The sequence below is a fragment of the Halichondria panicea genome, chromosome 9, assembly GCF_963675165.1.
Source record: "Halichondria panicea chromosome 9, odHalPani1.1, whole genome shotgun sequence".
Lineage (NCBI taxonomy): Eukaryota > Metazoa > Porifera > Demospongiae > Suberitida > Halichondriidae > Halichondria > Halichondria panicea.
Window position 1 is genome coordinate 3870638 of NC_087385.1, and position 18911 is coordinate 3889548.

General features: G+C 41.5%; 3 protein-coding genes across 6 annotated transcripts in view; 2 read left to right on the forward strand and 1 right to left on the reverse strand.

Moving 5' to 3' along the window:
* On the forward strand, positions 1-6657 carry LOC135342043 (REST corepressor 3-like). The gene is made up of 12 exons (XM_064538734.1): positions 1-67; positions 1081-1179; positions 1818-1877; positions 2101-2172; positions 2372-2424; positions 2646-2724; positions 3063-3258; positions 3452-3567; positions 3873-4078; positions 4184-4256; positions 5653-5795; positions 6233-6657. The coding sequence occupies exons 2-12, from the start codon at positions 1092-1094 to the stop codon at positions 6434-6436; spliced, it is 1290 nt and encodes a 429-aa protein (XP_064394804.1). The 5' UTR covers positions 1-67; positions 1081-1091; the 3' UTR covers positions 6437-6657.
* On the reverse strand, positions 6609-15510 carry LOC135342022 (cilia- and flagella-associated protein 70-like). Of its 2 annotated transcripts, none has more exons than XM_064538709.1 (26): positions 15336-15510; positions 15063-15252; positions 14788-14996; positions 14669-14733; positions 14259-14553; positions 13889-14034; positions 13242-13351; positions 13115-13176; positions 12880-13021; positions 12563-12689; positions 11878-12066; positions 11713-11779; positions 11475-11606; positions 11102-11227; positions 10808-10941; positions 10438-10553; positions 10128-10271; positions 9769-9974; positions 9520-9632; positions 9322-9431; positions 9056-9171; positions 7689-7841; positions 7379-7540; positions 7050-7241; positions 6940-6987; positions 6609-6817 (listed from the first exon to the last, which is right to left on the reverse strand). In XM_064538709.1, exons 1-26 carry the CDS (start codon positions 15387-15389, stop codon positions 6716-6718), a joined length of 3510 nt encoding a protein of 1169 aa, XP_064394779.1. In that variant the 5' UTR covers positions 15390-15510; the 3' UTR covers positions 6609-6715. The 2 variants fall into 2 exon arrangements, with proteins under 2 accessions (XP_064394779.1, XP_064394778.1); XM_064538708.1 differs by having other exon boundaries at positions 9298-9431.
* Positions 15511-15526: 16 nt separating this feature from the next.
* LOC135342041 (serine/threonine-protein phosphatase 5-like) overlaps positions 15527-18911 on the forward strand; it is a 35062-nt gene continuing 31677 nt past the window's right edge. The window contains exons 1-7 of one of the 3 annotated variants that reach the window (XM_064538729.1): positions 15531-15701; positions 15916-16085; positions 16292-16511; positions 16679-16797; positions 16912-16977; positions 17066-17164; positions 17708-17813. In XM_064538729.1, coding sequence (XP_064394799.1) covers positions 15620-15701; positions 15916-16085; positions 16292-16511; positions 16679-16797; positions 16912-16977; positions 17066-17164; positions 17708-17813 — 862 coding nt within the window. In that variant the 5' untranslated portion in view covers positions 15531-15619. Of the gene's footprint in view, positions 15702-15861; positions 16086-16291; positions 16512-16678; positions 16798-16911; positions 16978-17065; positions 17165-17707; positions 17814-18911 lie in introns of all 3 variants that reach the window. The other 2 variants (XM_064538731.1, XM_064538730.1) reach the window with 2 other exon arrangements.

The window sequence follows — 18911 nt, forward strand, 5'->3', positions numbered from 1 at the left end:
TACCAAGATTACGGAAGTGGGCGGAATAGGTGAGATTGATTGATCGAAAAGGAAGACTGAATCAGTGGTAAGAATTTTTGCTGTATTTTATGTGTACTGCCTAATGGTTCTGTGATTTTTTATGTTAATATTCCCCTGTAAGTGTGTCTTCAAGGTTTGGCATAGAAAAATCGGTAGATTGAAAGCTTATTAAAAAGAAATTCAATGCAATGCCATGGCTAGCAACAAAGGTCAACAGTTAGCATTTTTTTGCATATTGAGCATTTTGTTTTGCTTTGCATGATGTCGATCAATAGTTCCATTGGTTATTTCAGCACAGTTGAAGTGGAGCACTTGGCGAAGCTAAATACTTACTGATATTGAATTGATGTATCAGTGATCTCTATTAAATTGCAATTGAAATTAAAACGTACAGTGATATGATAGAGCTGTGAAGATTCAATTTTACTTATCCGATAAACTAATCCACCTACTTTACTAACAGAATCCAGGAATCCAGTGTATTGTACAATTCGTGTATTGTACAATTCGCTTTCAATGCTTATCATAAAAATTAACCATTGAAATGTGAATAGTTACGTAATTTGGAATTCTCCTACTAATTAATTTTTGTCTACAGAATGGTTCTACATGTAGCTAAGGTTAAGTAAGCAGTCATGCTCGCTGTAATAGTAATAATAAGTATAGTCAATATCATGGCTACTAAATTTTGAGCTTGCCCCCATCATTGTACGTACATGTAGTAGCTTACAATTCCGTGATAGATACGTACATACTTTTATAGTGAATGGCACTTTAGAATTTAGACAACAAGTAAATTATATGCTGGCAGCTTCGAATGGAGTCTAAAATGGATTACTAACAAGTAGAAAATCCAAGATATATACGGGCTCGCCCTTTTTTTGCGTGTAATGATCATTAAACAAACAGTTGCAAAATAATTGTGCTCTCTGCAATAAATATCTCTATATATGTGCACTGCTTGGCTGAATTACAATGATAGAGTAGTATAATTATTTTGGAGTGTATCGATTGTTTTTGCTTCTATTCAGATTACCATGACATTTTTATTACATTCAGTGACACACAAGATGGCCATGAACACGCGCAGTGTACAGCGAGCTCTCAACAGCATGATGGGTGGACGCCATGCCCAGAATGGAGACTATATCAACAGAGGTGAGGGCCTACTCAATTATAAGATCCTGCTTCGTCTCGTGCTATTTCTGGAATTCCCCTAATTACAGAAAACAGATTGATTCCGTTCCATGTACTTGAGTAAACCACCGATTATCGAACACATGCTATTTTCAGCGGCTCAGAGCATCTAAGGTATAGACTAGGTAAGGCTCTATTCAAGTCCAAACTCATGGCCAACAAAAGGCCTCCGCGGCGAAGTGACAAGGCCAAACACTCAACTGTTGGAACAGATTTAGTTCAAATATAGCAATGATTCTTCAAACTCTCTCTCGTATCAACAGAAGGCTCTAAACAGCTAGCTACAACTAGTAAACTATGTACAGCTCTGGTTTCGAGGTATGACTACAAGCCATTAGATAATGGTGGCCTCTCAGTATTGCCATGACGTTAGGAAAAAAGGGAGATTGAAAAATATAATCGTTCAGATTTGATGGCAATACTGCACTTTTTCAAGAGGAATCGTAGCCTTACGTAGTCTATACCTAGGTACTATCAGCTTAGATGCTTAAATGCCTTGAGCCGCTGTCCTCGAGAACAAGCATTCGAAAAAGCATGTGTTATATAATCGGTGGTTTACTCCTAGTTTTACCATCTCTATACCATTTCTGCCCTGATAGAGCCTGTCATGAGGATAGGATCCGAGTACCAGGCTGAGATACCAGGGCTAGCATCACAAGGTAGACTGCGTTTGTGTATTGTAGAGTTAGTGGTTTCTTTTACTCTACTACAATGTACGAAGTAGTAGAATGTATCTCTCCTGTCCAGAGGCATGCCTAGGGAACAATTCCCTTGCTATGAAAACCATGCAAGTCCTAATTTTAACTATTTTGGTGCTAGATAGTACGTACAGCTCTATTGAATTAAGTCTTGATACTGTGACAAGATCCACTTTGATCCTAGGTAACTCCTCTGTGAAGGGGGTGGGGTCAGTGCTGGTGTGGGCACCCTGTCCTCGCACTCATGAGAGGGATGGTGAGTAAGCAATTGGTGTGAGTACATAATAATTAGTGTTAAATCAATTGGTGCTACAAGTTTACCTACAAATATAGCAATGTGTATATACTGCAGCGTTACCCGTGGTGACAGTTGGGCAGGGTAGGCTATAATCAGTTAAAGAATATTTCTGTGATGTGTGTAGGCGAGATACATAAACTTTTTTTCTTTCTCCCAGTCAATGAGTACATCAAGGTTGCCAAGGAACAGTATGGCTACACACTGGACCAGGTAAGCTAGGATGTTTTTCAGGTTTTAAGGTGTTGGGGTTTCATAACCTTTCTTCATAGTTTTCGTTGATTTATAAGAACTGTACGTATGTATACCCAATCTTGATTAAAGTGACGGGCTGTCGTCTTTCTACATGTATTGTTATACTTACATCGTACATGTACTTTGTGTTACTGTGCTCCGTCACTCTGTGTTTATAACTCACCCATCATTATTATTAGGCACTGGGCTTGCTCTATTGGCACAAGTATGACATAAAGAGAGCTACAGAAGACCTGGCCAACTTTTGCCCTCTACAAGGTGTTTCACATGCACTCATTGTAGCAATTGATCTGAGTAGTTTAAAACGGCAACTAGGGATATATATACCTTTTCAATTTCATATTAATATTGTGCACATAATTATAATTATACTTATATAACGTTGTCAAGGTAACAAGGGTGTAATAAACGCCCCGATTGGGCTTGTGCCTGTATTTCATACACCACGAGAATTCTCATACTATAATGTATTTTATATCACAACGACGACCCATACCAAATTATGCCTCGAGGCTACGTGACTGTGTAAATAACACACAGACGGACTGTTTTGATAATTATAGAGTTTTATTACATTCTTGTTTCCATGCTAACAGATGAGTGGTCAATGGAGGACAGGGTGACGTTTGAACAGGCATTCCAGTACCATGGCAAAAACTTTCAGCGAATCAGAGCCATGCTCCCAGACAAACCCATTAGCTCCCTCGTCAAACACTACTACCTACGCAAGAAGAGCTATTCTCAATACTCACTCATGGACAAGCATGCCAAGAAAAACTGGAAGAGAATTAGGTGTGTGGGGAGGTAGCATGCATTGCATTTTAAAATTATCACTTGTAGAACACTAACCTTGTAAACTAGGTGTTGATCATTTCAGTTGCTATTAAGTATTGCCTGAGAACAAGTAATAGAAGTTCAAGTAAAACTTACGTTGCACTGGCATGCAACTTTACATGAAGTCCTTTAATCACCCTAATTAATGCAGCACTGGTATGCCTATCAGCAATGACGACACTGACTCAAATAAGTCTGGGTCCAGTCGATCGGAAACCTTCGCTGCACCCCTCCCAATAATGCTTCCACCCCTACCATTAGGACCAGGTGAGGAATATACGGCATGCATGCATTCAGGATTCATGTACATGGTGTAATATAGGCTAAAATTTCACATTTTAGGCCTTCGATTTCTATAGTCAGACTCAATCCTAATAAGTTTAAATACCCACAAATTTTAATACCCACAAAAACATTTGCAATGGGGAAAATCACTAAAAGCATAGAAACAATCCGTTACAACATCATTCGCTGGTAGTTTTTCCATGATATTGTTGTTTTTCAATTTTATTATTGTCTATTTTCATTTTGCAACAAGCTTGTCACCTTTGTATCCTCCCCCCTGTGTGCAGGAGCTAAAGGCAAGCAGCTGCCTAAAGGTATCTACCTGTCCACTCATGAGCTGAGCAGTCTCACTAACGACACCAGTCACACCTTCTTACAGCAGCTGGACCGTGAGATAAAGCTGTACAGAGAAACCATTCAGAGCAACATACAGACCATTGTGTCAGTGAAGGATGGGGGACATGATAACATTGAGAATTTCAGGCCACAGGAGGTGTGTCATCTGTGCTTGTAGTCATGCATCTGTGTTTGTGACTAAAAGCGTTCACTACCTCATCAAATTGTTTAGAGCTTCAACGTTTTTGTTTTAATAATGCAGTTTTCCAAGAAGTCTGGATTGTCTATGCAAGGGTGCAAGTGGTCTGATGAAGAAATACGAATATGTCTAGAAGGTGAGCACATTTTACTTGGATACATTCCTCAGAGAGTTGCATAGTGTTATCACGTTGTCAAGATAACGAGTGTATAATAAAGGTCATACAGTCCCTTCTGTGTTTTTTTACCCAGTCACGTAACCTCGAGGTATAATTTTCCGCGTCGTGATATAATTATAACAGCATGAGACTGATGTATAAAATATACAGGCACAAGCCCGAGGACGAGCTGCCTATAATTATAATTATTGTATACGTACAACACGAAGATTCTCATTTTATATCACGACTCCCCCTTACCAAATATTATGCCTCGAGACTACGTAATAAAAATAACACGGTAGGGACTGTATGACTTTTATTATTACACGCTTGTTATCTTGACAACGTGATAATTATAATTAGAAAATCCTTGCGTATGCAATACAGGCAGTTTGTCCTCGGGGAGCATGCTACAATAAGTCTAATATCATAATTGTACTCTAGATGTAACATAACATAATAAGTATTATTTAGAACACACCTAGCCAAGATTAAGTGTTTTAATCTGCGTGCCGAGGGTGGCCTCGAGGTTAACGTGGTGCTCGAGGCGCAGCCGAGTGCATTACGTAACCGAGAGGCCATCCGAGTGCACCAGCATTAAAACACGTGACTTGGCTAGGTGTGTTCTAGTGCTGTCACGTGAGCTCTAGCCTCGTGGCAGCTAGATTTAGCTACAGTTGCTGGTGGCTAGCTAGCTAGCTAGACGTAATAGCAAGTTTTAGTAGGTTTGTAGATCCAGTAACTGATGCAAAGGAGAAGGAGATACGATCTAAAGCTATCTGGACTGACTGGGCATGTTTTCGACTTATTTCTCCTGCTGACCAACAGTCCCGATCCCACTACTGGATATGCCTCCAGCTGATCTGGCTTACTGGATGGGAAACTTTGTGCGCAAACTATATGGCAATGAGTATCTGGTTTGCTCTTTTGGAAAGCTATGATATTCGAAGCACCTTTGATGAAACGATTATATGGATCTGGCTTAGGTACAGGTATGTACATCTTCGAAGCAAGCTAAGCCTATTTCTCCAGACGAAAAAGCGATGCTATGGTCAAGTCAGCAATTTGGTACACATGAAACAAGTCGAAACAATAACATTAACTTTCTAATACTTTTCAGCTTTGCTTGTGTACATATTCAATCTGCTTGTATTATTATTATAATTATAATGACATTCAGATTCAATCTGCTTGTATTATGATTGTTTGATAAAAAGTGTGTATTAACAAACTAACTTAATCCACACTTAAGTGTGGATTAAGTTATTTAATCCATGGTCACCTGACCAATTTCAGATAAGCTGATTGGCTGGAGATCATGTGATCAGCACTAATAATTATTGTACTTTACCGGCCTCCCTCCCCCCCTTAGTGATTTCGAGCCATGGCAAAAATTATGACGCTCTTGTCAGTGCTCTGGAGGGAAAAACCCTTCAGCAGGTCAAAAACTTCTTCACTAACTATAAGAGAAAACTCAATTTACCCAAGCTCATTGCAGAGTACGAGATCAGTCATGTGAGCTAGTATACTTGATGCATACACAAGACAGTAGTTACACATTTGTATATACAGATTTGAGAATCGATTTCGAATCCTGATCATCTGAATTCTTGATTTATCCGGGCGAAATATTTAATGATTTCAAGCATGCATGCACGTTAAGCGTTCACATGATTGAGTGTCCACGTCACATGGTTGAAAGATTAGCAGAAGTAGCTAAACACTTTGGCTTAGTCTGACAGTATAGGTCGAGTACATTTGTAGGAGCTCTTGCATACAGAGGCTACTCGATTTATTGATGGGTGTGGCTCCTTGAGAGTCATTCTGGCAGGTGTTTGGATAATCAAGGCTCAACTGTAGCTATAGTGTATCATTACTTACTATCCTCGGCGTTGCTCATAAATCAATTGAACTATGAATGCATCATTATGTACCCCTTCCACCCCCAACAGGGCCAGAAAGCATCTCGTTACAGTCGTCAAGCTCATGAACTGCTAGAGAATGGAGGACTGGATGATGATGATCTAATGTCAGAGATTATCCTGGGTCCCACAGAGAGCAAACGACCGAGGATGATGAGTGGACACATCGCCAATAGTATCACTATGCCAACCATTGCCATGGAGGTCACACATAATGGTCAAGGGCAGTTCTGAGCATTGAATTTGTCTGTCTATTTGTTTTACAACAGGTTGTCTATAAATATTTTATTTATGTACACAGTGTTTATAGGACTTGGCAGAGTTCTGTTTAATCCATGTCAGTCTGTGTAACATAATTATAGCTTTTGTCTAATTTTGTTCTAATTTTGTGTTGGTAGTGTACATGTACATTATATAACCTCACTGTTATCAAACATCAGTTTACATGACATAAATTATAGTCTTTATGTAGTTTGAGTACATGTACAATAATTATACGTACTAACAAATAAGTCAAGAGCACAGTGTTGGGATGATTTCTAGCTCAGCAGAGGGTGCATGCTTCTTATGGAGTACTTGAATCTCGCTCACTAGTGACATGTCTTTCAGCCCAGACTATATAAGTAAACAATGTGTGTCACACTTGTACATACAATAATATGACATTGACTGATTGATCGAATGCAACTCATACCCAGCTGATAACATTATAGATCTACACATTCGCTATATATTACCTTGACTGCAAATTTGCAAGCCTGCTCTGCTTCAACCGGCCTCTTACTCTGTTATTGGAATGAGGCACAATTGATAAATACAGTAAAGAGGTGTTTATGAGTACTGGTACCTTGAGACAGATCATTGTGAGGTAGGCCCAGATGACGGGGTCGAGGTTGTTGAGGATGTTAGCCTCACACAAGGCATCCTCTGCCTGACTCAGGTCCCCCAGCTCATAGCAGGCCACACCTACGCCTCGCCATGTCTGACTTGTAGGAGAGCGATGACATGCTCGCAGGTAAGTCTCTTTGGCCTTGGCGAACTGGGGGAGAGGCGTTTAATTAATCAGAGGAAACAAGGCATTATTGTTAGTCCACACAAATGCGAAACCTCCATGGCTCCTGCCACTTATTATGTGCATTGTCCAAATATCCTATAGGTGCACGCACACATGCAGACCTGTTTATCCGTAAGATAGATATTGGCCAGTCTCAGTAGCACAGTGTGTAGGTGGGCTGGAGGGGTCACATAGTTCACTGTACGCTCATAAGCGTCTTTGGAAGCAGGAAAATTCCCTGCTAGGTAGTAGGTATGTCCTAGTAAGGCCCAGGCATTTGAGTCCTGCAGCAAGAGAGTGTACACATGCAAATAGCGCTCTTGTTCCTACGCTTTACGTGTACATTATACTACAAAAAAGTACTTAGTGTCTCATACTGTATGGACTGTACTCGTACGTGTATAGGTAGTACAGTGCATGCATGTACTATACCTGATAGTCGAGTGCTATAGCCTTCTTAAGAGCACTCTCTGCCCTGTCATAGTGCTCCTGGTGCATGTGCAACCTGGCCTCAGCAATGTGGTAGTGGGGCTGGAGTTCCCCATCACAGCCAGCCACTTCGTGGGCCAGGGACATCTCTGCAAACTACACCGGGGCAAGAGGATACACACGTTATGACCTGTCAATGATGTGTTTACGTTTCTCAACGACAAACACTTGCAACAGCGCATGGTTGAGTAGACCTCAATCAAGAATGTTCAAACAAATGTTATATCCCTACACCATCAGCCTAAAAATTTAATACAGTGGAACCTCCATTAACGACCACCTCCAAAGAGCAACCACACGCTATATAACGGCCAAGAGCTCAGGTCCAGATTGAAATTACAATGACTTCAATGTAAAGCAACCTCTCAGGAGCGACCACCTCTCTACTCTACTCTACTCCGTATAACGAGCAGCTTTCTAGTCCCCAACCAGCTTTAGCAATGGAAAATAACCTCCCAGAACGGACAGCCCACACCCAGAATTAGTTATTGCTGAGATAGCATTATTTTGCACAATCGTGAAAACCTAGCTGTAGCTTGTCTCTACAGCCTTTTCAAAGCTTGTATGAGCTAAAGAAAGTTAGCAATGCTCCAAGAAGCAAGAAATGACTCATAGAGCATACATACATGTACATGTAGCTGGCAATCTAAACCTCCCAAACCTCCCAAGGAAGACCACTTCTCTATAACGGCCAAAAGGCAAGGCTGTTCCCCGTTTTATGGAGTTCCACTGTACTAGCCAATGGTAAGTATGTATTGGTTATATACATACATGTAGCGTAACTATCTCATCTCGAACTGAACGCATTAACCGCTGTAGTTGATGTAATTACAGCGGTTAATGCATTCAGTTCGAGATGGCACTTAAATTATGGTGGTGCTTATGTCCTACAGCTTCGTGGTGTACTACAACTGAACAGATGTGGATTCTACATTGGAATTTACAGCTGCATCTAGACAGAAACACGTACAGTACAGCATAATTATACATTTACATATTACAGTACTCATGTTATTAGAGCCAAAAAATAAAGAAGACGAATCCCCTCAAGTCAAAAATACATGCATTTTTAACGATTGGTGCTTCTTTAGGACTTCACAAAAATAATGCTCATGCTCATGCTCATTGGGCGCTTAAATTGTTAAATTATGGTACATAAGCTACAGTAATTTATTTAAAGATGCACATGTACCTGGATAATAACAACATGATACAGGATTGAGAGAGCCAAGAATGCAATTGTACAGTGTACGTGCATGTAAGAATCCTGACTTTATAGCATACACGTGTTGTACAAAAGAACCCTATACCTTGAGAGCATGGACATCCATTAGGTATGAGGCAGTTTGCAGGAATATGCTGGCAGTATCCTCACAGGCAAGTTCTGAAATAGCCGCTGCACTACCACCAGAGAGGGGATGTGTATCTGGACGATTAGTTTAACATCACACGCTGGATAACAGTAAGGCAACTTGTACAATTACTGCAGTAATAGCACTAACAAGCGATACGTGTATATGACAATGTGCCACTGGGTGCATTATCACACCACCTGAGGCAGTGGCTAAGTGCTGACCAGAGTTGCCTGATTTGATGCTGACCCCAGACCCGCTAACCAGATTCTGCTGTGAAGGAGGGAGTGGGGGACGCACCTCGGTGGAGAGTGGTTCGGTGTCACCTTGATATCTACATGTATTGCACAACATTTTTGACAGCAAGAAAAATCACCAAAATGCAGATCGCTATGCCCATAATTTTATGGTGCCATACTCACCCTGTCTCTTGTGGCACTGGTACTTGTGCTATATCATTAAAGCTGACAATGGACTCTGTGGGTCCACTGTGTTTCTGCTCCATGGGGAAGGGGCTAGGCAGTTCGTCACCTGACTGGAGGTGACAATAAAGCATGAGCTCAAAGCTGCTAGTATGTGTATTAATAGCTTAATTAATAATTTTATGTTTTTATGTTACATGTAGTTCTTATTTTGTCACATTCAGATGTGTAAGTTGTAGTACTGCCCACCTTATTGGCAGGAGGCTCAGTGTCCTTATGTGATCCTTTGCTGGACACAGAATTGGTGCTCCCAACCACTGCCTGGGGCACTCCTAGATCACCCCATACAACACCTCCTCCTCCTCCCTCCATCTCATTGGCATGGTTCTGCTGTTTGACGTTGCCTCCCTTTGAGGAGGTTGACACTCGTGACGCTGAAGCAATGTTCTTGGAACCTGTTATCGCGAAGAGGGAAACAGTTTGCAAACAGTGTGAGTTACGGTACATTGTAACAGTGATAAGTAGCGGAGGTAATTAGCACACTTGCTCAAACAAAATATTCTGATGCATTTGACTATCTACAAACTGGCTCTTGTAGATTATCATACCTGAATGGGGATGGGAGATACTACAGGGCTTCGTTTTGATAGGGGTGATGAATGTCTTGGCGCTCTGACCAAGGTTGAGCTTACTGGCCTCATGGAAACACATCTCCTGATATACCCCATTGCCAGAAAGCTCATAGTAGAGCCCTGTAAAACAGGGAGCTAGACCAAACACTTTCTCGATGTAATGTATACAGCAGTAGGAAAAAACTGCAAAAACTACTAACTATACAATGTCATACATTTGGAAACGAAAAAAAATTCTACACAGTACACCAATTAATTTTTGGTTACATGTAAACTGTACACACACCTCTCATGGTCCAAGCAATGATGTTGGTGGGGTCTGCCGCGGTGGACAGCTCAAAGAACTGCTCCGCTTCTGAGAACTTCCCATCTAAACAGCACACCATCCCATAGAGCAGCAGACTACATGGGAATAAAACATATAATTATATGTACATCCAGCAAAAATCCACACTAGTACGAGCGATTTCCGGGATAATTTTACAATGTACAATATGCACTGTAATTCACACGAACGTATATTGTGTATGGAATAGAAGGTACAAAGCCTATTTCCTGCTACAATCTCTCCAAAACATTTTCTGATCATACACAATTGAAACTAATAAAGGCAGCACTCTATCCTATATAGTCATGTGTATTAATACAACACTCACGCTGGCAATAGAGTATGGTCTAGAGCGACTGCCTCCTTTAGGCACTGCTCAGCACGGTCCATGTCAGAGTCCAGTAAACAGAACACTGCATAGTCGTACCAGGGCTCAGCTACATGATCACCACGTGTCACTCTCTGAATGGGGGAGAGCAGGTAATGTAAATACTGCGTACATGTACAAGAAGGACTGTATGTATAGAAACCATTCTGCAATGTATTGTATCATACGTCTGCAAACTACTTACTACTTTAAGCAGTGAGTACATTACACTGATGAGCTTAAAGGTAATCCTACCTCCTTGTAATAGTGTCCGGCAAGGTCATAATCTCCACACTGCTCTGCTTCAACAGCAAACACCTTCAAAAGTTCTGAGTTCAACTGGGATGGTGGGGGTGGGGCAGCGTCCTCCAAGTTCAACACCTGCAAAACAACACGTACATGTATCACACCGGTATAGTTAGCGTTCCGATGATCCACACATGAAGTTTTAAAACAAATATTATGTGCTGTAATTGCATGTATTGCACGGTGGAACAGACAGAGTTTGAGGCTACTGACAACTAAGGCTAAGGACTAAGGACATAGTAAGGTGGTACACACTACAGATATGCAATTACCTATACCGTACACAAGTCAGTATAAACTGCCACCATCTTAAAAACTGTACCTTGTTGAGTCCAGCATGCATCTGGTCAGTGAGGAAGACGTAGAGCTCTGAGAGGAACTTCTGTAGCTGGTCCCTGTCCTGGGTCTTGGCTTGAGCCATGTATTTCTCTCGAACCAGCTTCACAACAGACACCTAGGCAGGTAATCATGTATATATACATGTATACAGACCAGTGAATGTAAGTCTGCCAGTTTCTAAATCTTCAATGAGCAAAATGTATGAGCATGCAGTACAGTACCTTCAGTTGTTCTTTGAAAGCATGATACTTTCCTGATGAGTTAAGGTGAAACAGTAACTTCTTACGTCTGCAAACAAAATAATTTGGCATCAAGCAACCCACTGGTTATAGAAATCGTTCGCCTGCCATACCGTATCTGTACACAATGTAATGCTACTGAATCACCTCTCATTGACAGCACCCTGGTCTTCAGACATAGCACCGCTGGCCACCTCCTCTCCAAACAGTTCCCTGAATTCAGTTAGGAGGACAGAGGCTATCTCTTCTGTCTTTTGGTGGTAGCCATTCACTGCACGTTGCACGCCCCCCTCTTTGTGGGGGACAGGCGGCCGTGGAGGAATGTATTCACTGATCCTGTAGGTGGGTATGGTGATTGGTGTGATATTGATATTTGTGGTGGTGAACCGACTCATACCACTAGCTGATTACAATTTGCAACCTTTGGATACATACTTACAATGTAACATAAATTACCGTATAGCAGGAGCATTATGGTGTCGAACGAGGCAAATGAAATGTTGATCTTGCTGTATTGATCACATAAGTATAAGTGGGTGCTGAAGTACATGTAGCCATATTATGGAACAGTCTTATGACTGTTCCATAATAATGGCTACACGCTAATCATTTGTAAATCCTCAAATTTATTACCCTGCCGATATATTTACAGCTATGGTACACTTGCACCATTTTGCGAACGCAACGTCTACATGTAGGGCTACAGAAAAAACGGGACATCCCCATACATAACACATACAACACCTAACCTACGTACATGTATTGTATGTATACCGCACACACTGTTACTGTTACCATTAGTTAAATAGGCATACATAGAACACATACACACCTCTCAGCCAGTACAGAGGTAGGCCTCTTTGGGATGAGTGGCTTCTCGAGGGCAATTTCCAATACCACATAGCTCTTGCAGTCCACATAGGCATGTGCTTCACTCTTAACCTCACCACCCTCACCATCTGATGGTAGAAATACAGTACATGTTCACAATCAATTGAGGCATAGAATTGATACACAACAGTATAAAGTGAGCTGCCTACTTACATAGATACATGTAGAATCTCCAACACATTTTTACTGGGTGTTACCACAATTATGTACTTATAAGGTGCTTAAGATGGTAAATTCCATGGCTAATACACACTTCACCTGTGCCGTCAGTATTGAGCATTCCACTCGTATCAATGACCTTGTTGGAAGAGGAGGGTGCTCTCTTGTTGCCAGCAAGCTTCTTGCTGGAGGTCCCACCAGAGACAACAGGAGTCAGCAGGGCACTGTGCGGCTTCTTGGTCTGCATGATGGGTGATGTATTGCACACGAATAGTGTCACAGCAGACGAAGTATCCTTATATAATAATTATTATACTCTATAAGTACAATGTACCTTCTCTCCAATCTCTGATTCACTGAAAGGATGTAGGGTGTACGCTCCACAGATGCGCGTAGCTATGAAAGAGCCCATGTCAAATGTAAATACATGTAATACAGTACAGAATGTTGTTTATACTCACCTCCAGGATAGAGCAGTGGAGCGAGGTTAAGGTACGCTACGGCGTGGTGAGAGAGAGTGGGCTCCTCCTCCTTAGCCTTACCTTTACCAGTGGTTTGGGGAACACTGTATCTGCAGGGCAAAGGCATTGAAGATGAATTGTCAGATCAACATACCCTAGGGAATAACACTGTTACTGCTAAACTAAATGAAAGCACCGTGGGTTCTGATGTCTCGGTGGATGTGTCAAAGCTACATAACATAAAGCTAATTCCCAATACACACAGATATCATAATGTTTTTACGGTACTTTTGCTGCATCTGTAATCACAGGAAACTCAAAGAGTGTGAAAGGATCGACCATACTGATGCTAAAAGGATGCTGAAAGTACAACGTCTAAAAGCTAAAATTAATGGCTGCTGCATTAGTAAGAGCCTTGGTGTGCAGCTCTCTTCTCACCCTTGTAGCTACCAATAGCTAGCGTTCTAGTGCAGAACTAACTACTAGGAACACGCCATGGAAAAATTTTGCTATGCACTCTTCTGAAAAGGTTGCAAGCAGTGCAAGCATTCCAAGTAAGCAAAACTAGGCATAACTCGAGAACGAAGCATTATTTTGCAAATCCTGATATAAAAACCCATTTTGTAGACAGGAGTGTAAAGGAGTACCTTGCAATTTCCACTGGCCAGATGGGGCATTGTGACAGCTGTGAGAGGAAGGAGTGTGTGGTGTGCGATGTGAGCCAGGTACGATGCAGCACATTCCAGCTCACTCGAGGTTTCTCACACTCACTGTGTTGGCGAAACTTGATGTCCTGGTTGGAGGAAATACTGTATCACACATAAATGAATTTCGTACCCTGTGCACTATGAGCACATCGTGACAGCTATGTATAAATTAAAAAGTCAAGCGCACGTTTATATATACCCTAAAAGTTTACATTACAAAGCTCATTGCCACTAACATGTAATATTTGTCTGCATGTCATGTACAGAATTATACTGTACACATACGTACAACAAACAATCCCCCCCACACCTTCTTGGTGTTGAGCTCCCCAGTCTCATCCTCCAGAGCACGCATCTCTATAGTACCATTGTTGACCTGCCCCTCACCACTCCCAGGCCATTTCCAGTGACCTGCCACACTGCTTGGGTCCTTGTCCGGGCCTAGTTTCAGGATCCCTTGCGGAATGGTTACTCCTTCTGACACAGTAGGAGTGGCTTCAGTTGTGGGCAAGGGGAGTGCTAGTGTGAAGGTGTGAGGGAATGTGCTGGGCTGCCAGGCATCAGGGAGGGAATGAAGAGAACGGAGGCGCAAAGAGAGGATGTTGCTGGATACGGTAGGGGGGAGGTGATCAAGTTAACACAAGTGGGAAGAGAATTGCAACTGGAAAGGAGAATCCCATAGCGACCTTTGATTCGAAACCATTCCCGTCAGTAACGTACCTTTGTGCAATATCAGGTGCTCCAAGGATTGAGGGAGAAACAGTGATCTCTAAATCCACCTCAGACTAGAGAGAAAAATAAATAACAAGAGCACTGAGAGAAATAGAAGCAACGATCACCTTTGACACAATGTCAACGCCATGATGATTATCAGTGGGTGGTCTACTTGATTCGGGAGAGAGGGATTGGAGGAATGTAGTGATTGAGCTGATGGGACCACTATTGGGTCCTATGAGAAAGGGTAGCAGGTCAATACTCGTCTGCCCAAGGATGGATGTCTTCTCTTCTTTGGCTTTCTTGTCTTTGGGTAGGACTTCAAGAAATGTGACTGCATGGGCAAAGTGATAAATTGCATTCGAAACAGATTGAGCTACAATAAATTATATTGACTCACCCAGTAGAGGATTTCTAGCCACACTGTTGAGAGCGGCATGATTGTTGAGTCCACATTTGACCTCCACCCTCAAGTCCATCACCATCACACTCTCACCACATGCCCACTCACTCCTCACACTATCGCCAAGCAAATTCCCACAATGCTCCACGCGAGCAAAGCAGGTGAATTTCTCCCCATGGCTTGATCTCTACAAGGACACGATATTAGATCATGAACATCAATTGGGTAAAGAGCGTTAAAGTAGATCTACCCCTCTTCGGCCTCTCTTACCAAGTTTCTGCACTCCTTGAGACAAACTACAATAGCTCCATTGCTTCCTGCCATTTTATAGGGAGTTCTCACAAATGTAAAGGAACTGTACTGTAGATTTACAGGTTCATGCGCAGTGCAGTCAGTGCACTTGTCTTTGATCTTTACTTGGTTACTATGGCAATTCTGCTTTGTTCTTTTTTTCTTCATTTTCTACCTGAGATCACGAGCTCTGTTAGCACCCACGTGGCAAGTCAAATCTTTCACACTATCCTTTCGGTAATCCTCCTTTTATCCTTTCAAGTATGTCCTCAGTGGACCCTGTTTCTCAAGATGACAAAACAAAGGCTGAAGACTTTAAGAATAAAGCAAATGAGTTCTTCAAGGGTGTGTAGTGAGTGTCATTATGTGCGGTACGAGTGATCAACTATTTATACGCTCTTGATATTACGCGTGAGGCTTAGGAATATACGAAGTGAAATCCTCAGTTGCTATGTAATGAAATGCCTCTTGATTCAGAATCACTAACACATACCATCACATACAGAAGAATTATAGAAGCACCCGTGACGCTCATCTTGTCGAATTAACCATCCTGCAGACAAACATTTTGAGCAGGCCATAGACCTGTACACCAATGCCATAGACCTGGACCCAACTGTGGCTGTGTACTATGGGAACAGAAGCTTTGCTTACCTCAAGACTGAGAGCTATGGATACGCTCTCATCGATGCTACTAAAGCTCTGGAGCTGGACCCTACATATATCAAGGCATGTAACTAGTCATGATTTGATTAGGTAGATCCTTAACACGTTAGCATGAATCAATGAGCAATTCATGAACAGTAGGTACTTGTTTGGCATTTGCATTGTTGGTGTGAATATTTTTATTCCTGTAAATTGTAAACATTTTCACGTACATGTCAAGCAGGTATGTATTGTCTACTATAATTATATACTGGGTGTTTTTACTGTAGGGATACTACAGAAGAGCCACTTCTAATATGGCCATGGGTAAATTCAAGCTGGCACTGAAAGATTTTGAATCTGTGAAGAGGGCCAGGCCTCGAGATAAGGACGCTCAGCTCAAGTACAACGAATGCAACAAGATAGTGAGGCAGATAGCATTCGAGAAGGCTATTGCCGTGGACAGCACGAGGAAAAGGCCCTCGGAGAGCTTGGACGTGGAGAGTATGGGTAGGTGAAAATAATAGGGGTTAAGCGGGTCTACTCGCAGTGATTTGAACGAATGTGGTGCCTTCTTGTAACGTTCGTGTGCATGTTTTAAGAGGAATGTGCTAAAAACGATATTGCGTCTCTTAGTATTGAGATGAATAAAGTTCGTACTTATCTCTGTGCCACAGCTGTTGACAGTGGGTATGCTGGTCCAAGACTGGATGGAGAGATCACTGCGGGCTTCATGAGTGAGCTGCTGGACTGGATGAGAAACCAGAAGATACTACACAGAAAGTATGCCTTCAAGGTACAGTGTGTAATTGTGTGTATGGCTGGAGAAAGTAATGTAATGGTATTTGGACAGATATCTTATCCTAATAGTTATTATCCTAAGTTGTAATTGAATGGCATTGCACTGTAGATTATTTTGGAAGTGAAAAAGATTTTCCAGGCTCTACCCTCACTGGTGGATGTGACTATACCCGAGGTAAAGTACCCATTGTGTTTTGTAAATCTTCAAACGTTACTAGCAAATTATGTTCTTGTTCTGTTCAACCCATTCATTTTATACACAGTGCAACAAGTTTACAGTTTGTGGGGACATTCACGGACAGTTTTATGATCTGCTAAACGTATTCAAACTGAATGGCCTTCCATCCCAAGACAACCCTTATGTATCCTCGAAAGTACATGTACCATCTTTGCATACATGTATTTGTTGGCAGCTGTAGTGAAACACTTGTATTAGCTAGTGTATTCGATTACCGTATAATTATCTTCTAATTTATCGGACACTTTTAATTACCCCGGACACTCTTTTGGGCAATTTTTGTTGTTCTAATATAACAGACACTCCAGTGCTTTAATATTACATTTGTTCTAAATATCCGGACAATATTTTGAAAAGTTGAGTTACATTCACAGACGGGCAAGTTAAAGCTTAGAGTGCTGCAGTTAGATAGCTTTGAGTAGCTAGTTTTTAGATAGCTAGTGCAACTATTCAGTCGCACACTGTTCTATTAAACTTAGCTAGCTCGCATGCAGCTACTTGCTTGTTCTAATTATTCCAGACACTTCGCATGCTCTATAAAAATCTGTTCCAATTTATACCCGGACAATTTCCAAAATAATTATTTTTTGCTGTCCGATAAATTAGAAGATATACGGTACTTGTTCTAGCCAATCAACCGAGTATTTTGACCCTTGACCCTGAGTAGCTATTCAATGGAGACTTTGTGGATAGAGGCTCGTTCTCGGTGGAAGTCGTTTTGACACTGTTTGGGTTCAAGGCCCTCTATCCTAACCACTTCCACTTGTCAAGAGGTGAGTGTTCAGTGAGCTGAGGTCCTAATTATGCCTCGAGGCGTAGCCGCACGAGGGATACGGTAAAGCTGACTGTGTGTGTGTGTGTCTGTCTGTGTGTGTATTCCAGCTATAACTGCTCAACGGTTGCAATGCGACGAAAACTAACAGCTTCTATAGGCTTCTAGCCACATTCTCTTGGATTTTGATTCGTGGATTAGCAAACTAAAGCTTCTTTCTCGAGTTATGGCTAGTTTGACTCACATTGAAGGCTGTTGCAGTCTCTTCAGAATCTTTCATAGCATCATCTGTCCGCACAAACTTTCTATTCAACATATGAGTTAGCCTTGCACTAAAGCGCTAGCTTTTTGTTAGCTACAATACTCAGAAAATATTTGTTAAAACAGCTAGCTAGCAGTACGTAGCCATTTGTGAAATTGATCTCTTTGGACACACCCTTTAATTATTCCTGTGGATGTAATGCGCATGCGCGCTCATTCCCATGTGTGATATCCAAGATCCAGATCCAGATTCTCCTGGCAGAATCATCTTTGTCTTGAGGGCCTGGTAAGCCACAAAACACTACCATATAACAATATAGATAACAATATGCATGTACACAGGTCTTTTCTTCTTAGATATTATATACACTGAACTACAGATCCTGGAAGAATCAATTTTCTTCTTTCTTGAGGTCCTGGTAAGCCACATAATACAATAAATAACAACAATAGATGCATGTAAATAAGTCTTTTCTTCTCAGTGACTTTATATAGATAAGCTAATTAATTCTCTAAACACAAATAATTTCCACAACACGAATGTTTCCCCGCTATACTGTATATACGTAAGGCCTTAACTTATTCATTATAGATAACACTCTAATACTTTTGAGCGAAAGCAAAAACATGGCGAGAGGCATTAGCACAGCGCCAGCTTGAACACTAGTTTTTACTGTGGAGACACCCTTTGCTATTTATGATTTCTCTATTTAAAAATACCTCTTGGCATGCTATGTACATGTATGTATGATTATGTGAATGTATTAGCCTCGATTCCAGGCCGCTCTCAATTGAGAAAGACGGCCTGGTATACACTGTCTGCGCATGCGTCAATTGC